Source organism: Acanthaster planci, linkage group LG02 (genome assembly GCF_054643075.1).
Source record: "Acanthaster planci isolate LZ-2023a linkage group LG02, COTS_SCS, whole genome shotgun sequence".
NCBI classification, from domain to species: Eukaryota; Metazoa; Echinodermata; class Asteroidea; order Valvatida; family Acanthasteridae; genus Acanthaster; species Acanthaster planci.
The window spans coordinates 30,487,458-30,491,319 of record NC_141778.1 but is presented as its reverse complement, the minus strand read 5'-3'; the positions used below and the strand labels follow the sequence as shown (position 1 = coordinate 30,491,319).

At 43.6% G+C, this 3,862-nt stretch overlaps 1 protein-coding gene across 1 annotated transcript; it reads right to left on the bottom strand.

The window, feature by feature from the left end:
* Positions 1 to 122: 122 nt before the first annotated feature.
* On the bottom strand, positions 123 to 3,862 carry LOC147800135 (ganglioside GM2 activator-like). Its single transcript, XM_087133718.1, has 4 exons — positions 3,721 to 3,862; positions 2,923 to 3,102; positions 2,280 to 2,420; positions 123 to 1,622 (listed from the first exon to the last, which is right to left on the bottom strand). The coding sequence occupies exons 1-4, from the start codon at positions 3,784 to 3,786 to the stop codon at positions 1,470 to 1,472; spliced, it is 540 nt and encodes a 179-aa protein (XP_086989844.1). The 5' UTR covers positions 3,787 to 3,862; the 3' UTR covers positions 123 to 1,469.

Here is a 3,862-nt window from a genome sequence, read left to right as displayed (position 1 = left end):
TTGACAGCCAAAAAGAAAGTGATTCACTGTAAATGGCTGTGACTTTGCAATGGGCAAAGCAATGGTCAACACTTCCCATCAAAGATCAAGACAAAGGACACTTGCAAAATTCAATGTAGGAATTCATTTTGCCAACTGTTGGTTGTTTTATTTCCTGCAGGGCGACTCTGACTTACTAGGCACAGTACATGTGGCCACTTGTATATTTCTTACAGCAAGAGGCCCAACATTGCTTAATTGTGAGTGCACCTTTACTCATAATCAGTGACTTCAATATGTTTGACCGTCATAATTATGCAGCCATGCAGTACAGGTCTTTTGAAATAAGCCGTACCTTTCAATTCATAGCTTGACTTTTACAGTTTTACAATCTCTTCACAGAACCGAGCTGATTTTCAGTGTAAAATGCCAGACACAATAAATTCAGGTGTTTTGTGCCGTTCTTATGCTACAAATTCTTTTGTTTTGGTTTTTTAACTGGTAATTCTTTTCATTCGCCAAAGATCCTCTCGGCATCATTTGGCTGTTTTTCTTCTTTTTTTATGTCACTGAAAAGCTCCACAAAACACCCAAATATGATACTTAAAACGGAAAGGTAAGCAGTTAAATTAATTCTCTCATCAATTACTTTATACACTTTTGACTCAGTTCAATCCAGGAACACAATTCCTGAAAACGTAGAGGTATGCAAATGGCACGAAGAGAATGATTTCAGTCTTCTTATTCTCACTCTTCGAACTCTAATTGTTAATGAACTTTACTTTAACTTCAACTGTTAAATATTGTTTTTTCTCGGGTAGCACGATATATTATGGACAATAATTTGCAGATGGCCCTGAGCCGAACTGGATTGAAATAAGTTAACAACGAGCGCTTTTGGCTGATAGTGCACCGGGTTCTTTACAGATGTAAAGTAAACCGGGTTTACAGATACTTACAAAAACTTGCCTTATTTGTTGTTCATATTTTTGTATTGCTAACCAAAAAAACAAAAGGAAGATACTATCTAACGTCCGAGGACCTCAAAACATGTACAGGCATAACGTCACCTGCAGCGTATAGACTAAGGCCGTTTTCCAATACTCAACTTCGGCTCCGTCTCAGGCTTCATCTGTTTTTTAACTAGCTGACGTTGAAGCTGTAAGCGCAGTAATCAGTAGGTTAATAGTGCCACAAAACATCAAATAAGATGCAAGAGAGCCAGAAATTACAGTAATCCAATTTAATTTAAACGCTTCAGGCCCACATTTGGGGATTGGTTTTGGGAACGAAGCCTGAGACCGGAGCCCAAGTCGAGTATTGGAAAAGAGCCTAATCCGCCTATACGCGCACCGCACTGACGTCCATTCTTCAGCTTGACGCGCGCGTGCAGTTGGCAAATCACGACACCCTATTGGTCGAAGAGGCATGTAACGCGTGCGTACCACCTGTCCACGTGCCACCGCTGTAATGGCTTCTAATATATGATTCTATAAACCGAAGTAGATTTCATTACACGCTAATTGACGTCCACCTGTGGACAGTACGGCTTTTGCATAGTAGCTGCCACTCACTAGCCAAGACGGGCCACTAATTTCGATCGAAGAGGTGTCGAACGTAGTCTCCTGCACGCTGTACGTGCCCTGTTGAAGAAAGCAAATTGCCACAAAAAATGAGGAAAAAATAATAAATCGGGTTATATCCCCCCCCCGAAATGCCACAAAACAGGCAGTAACTGCATCACCACCAGGTCGCTTCCATAAAGGCTTGACAAATCGCAAAGGTTTTCTATGGAGCTGTGTCACACTTCGAAACCAATTGGGGGTAAAGCCGGAAAACTAAAAGCTCACACTTACCAATACATGTATAATATTTCACGGTCATTTTTCCCGAGGCAGAAGGCTAAGGGAAATAGGACCCTATACCGCGGTCTCTCGCGCGCCGCGCCCGAGGGCTGGGGATGTGTGGACGTACGCTAGTGAACGTAATCGGTTGTCAGGGCGCTGTAACCAGTCAAACTTTTTGTCCGACTGGTCACTGCACCTCGGGAGTTACGCATGCGCGATGTCTTGGCACGGTCCAGTTCAGGGTGACGCAAGTTTCATGAGCAAGCCCATAATAGAGAACCCCACGTGACCGTGTGTCAGCCAACCAGGATAAAGAACGAACAAGGGATAATTGTAGATAATAGTTTATGCCTTGACAAAACTTTGTGGTGTCTCAAGTCAATCTACATGTAGTCAAAACAGTTTTATTTATAAAGATTTTTATTGTGTCGTTATTGTGAATGCAGCATTTACCTGTTGGAGCGGACAGTTGCATGACGGTAGATTTTGGAGTGTTGGCGGACATGAGTTGGACTGGGTGGCATTAGTTGGCTGTAGGAATTGGCAGACGTCGTCATAAGACAGAGATTTCGCTGTGACCCACCACCACAATACCTGATGATCACAGTTGAAAAGACAGCAAATTACATTTCAGTTTTATGAATGTTTCAGCGGCTTTTCACTTTGATAGTGGCATGCGTCGTCAGTTGTCTTGGTTGTCCTGGTTGTCCCAAGTATCAATGGCGCAGTCGAAAAACAGTTTTTGACTGTACTTTTCCCACCGTGTACTGTCATGATGCTAGCGTATTGGCCGTCCAGCCAACCCTTTGCTCGGACCGTTCAGTCAAAAACCACCACCACGACAGTCGGGTTGCATCTCGTGAGCGACTTCATCGGGTTCTCCTTGTGAGAGTCATGTACGCTGCTACATGCATGTACGCATTCATGAGATCGGACATAAATTTTTGTTTGATATTGTTTTGTTTTAATCAAAAAATTAAGCCAGTTTGTGCATTTGCCTTGAAAGGAACATGAAAACAGGTTTAGGATGGGGGAGGCACCAGATAATTGGCACCGCGCCGCCGCCTCCCCAAAAGGAAGACACACGTCTACTCACCTTTTTCTGTACCTTCAAAGTTGCTTTCAAGGGTGAGGTGAGTTCCTCGTCTACCGTTGCCTCCCCGTACGCGACGAGGCTGTTTGGACCCGTTGGGTACATGCTGAACCTTCCCCTAACCGGGTCCGTACTTGAACTGCAGTCACTTGAACTCGCGTAGCCGTCGATGTTTACCGCGCTCTGACCACGACAAAGAGAATTCAAGAAAGAAATACAAGAAAGTGGAACACACACACGCATACAAGTGTGTATTTGCCTGCAACTGGGGACCCCCTATTGTTCCTCTTTTGTTTGTACTTTAACTGTTTTAGAAGACCACCCATATGTTTTGTACACAGTTGTCAATCGGGGACCCTCTGTCAATCGGGGATCTTATTGTCCGCTATTGTTCAGGGTCCCCAATTGAATGCAGAAACAAACTCAAAAACACACACCAAAGCCACCTATTCTCATCAGAATACCACCTTAACTGAAAAGAGTGATCTTGAGTACAGATCTTGATAGAAAGCTTTAGGAAAATGAACCAGATAGGCCTAGGAGAAGTTATTAATTTTTTTCTGATCAAAATAAGACCTTCCCTTGTATACTAAAACTAGTGGGCGCTTATTTAACAACAATGGGTAGATTTTCGAAATTTCCATGTGATAAATACGGGCACAAAAATGGGGCCACTTTTCTGATTTTAGAAAATAGCCTGTCAGTGGCAGCTGGAGTGAAATTTCGTTTGGATGTAGTCGAAACTTACTCGCCACTCGACACCGCATCACTTACAGGCCAAGAACCAGAGTCGATGCTTACCATTTCGACGACGAAAAACAGGAGAGTCGCCGCAGCCACGCACAGGGTTGCACAGGATGAATTCATCTCGAGGTTTGACAGTTGAATCGATAGAGAAACCCACCACACGCGATAATAGCAGAGCCACTGATCTTTAACTTAG

What these genes read in the sequence shown, in the direction of transcription:
- LOC147800135 (XM_087133718.1), bottom strand. Translation starts at nt 3,786, where the DNA reads ATGAATTCATCCTGTGCAACCCTGTGCGTGGCTGCGGCGACTCTCCTG. An exon ending in CTTTGAAGGTACAGAAAAAG is followed by an intron (nt 2,421 to 2,922) that starts GTGAGTAGACGT and finishes TGTGATCATCAG; the next exon opens with GTATTGTGGTGGTGGGTCAC. An exon ending in GCAACTGTCCGCTCCAACAG is followed by an intron (nt 1,623 to 2,279) that starts GTAAATGCTGCA and finishes TTTCTTCAACAG; the next exon opens with GGCACGTACAGCGTGCAGGA.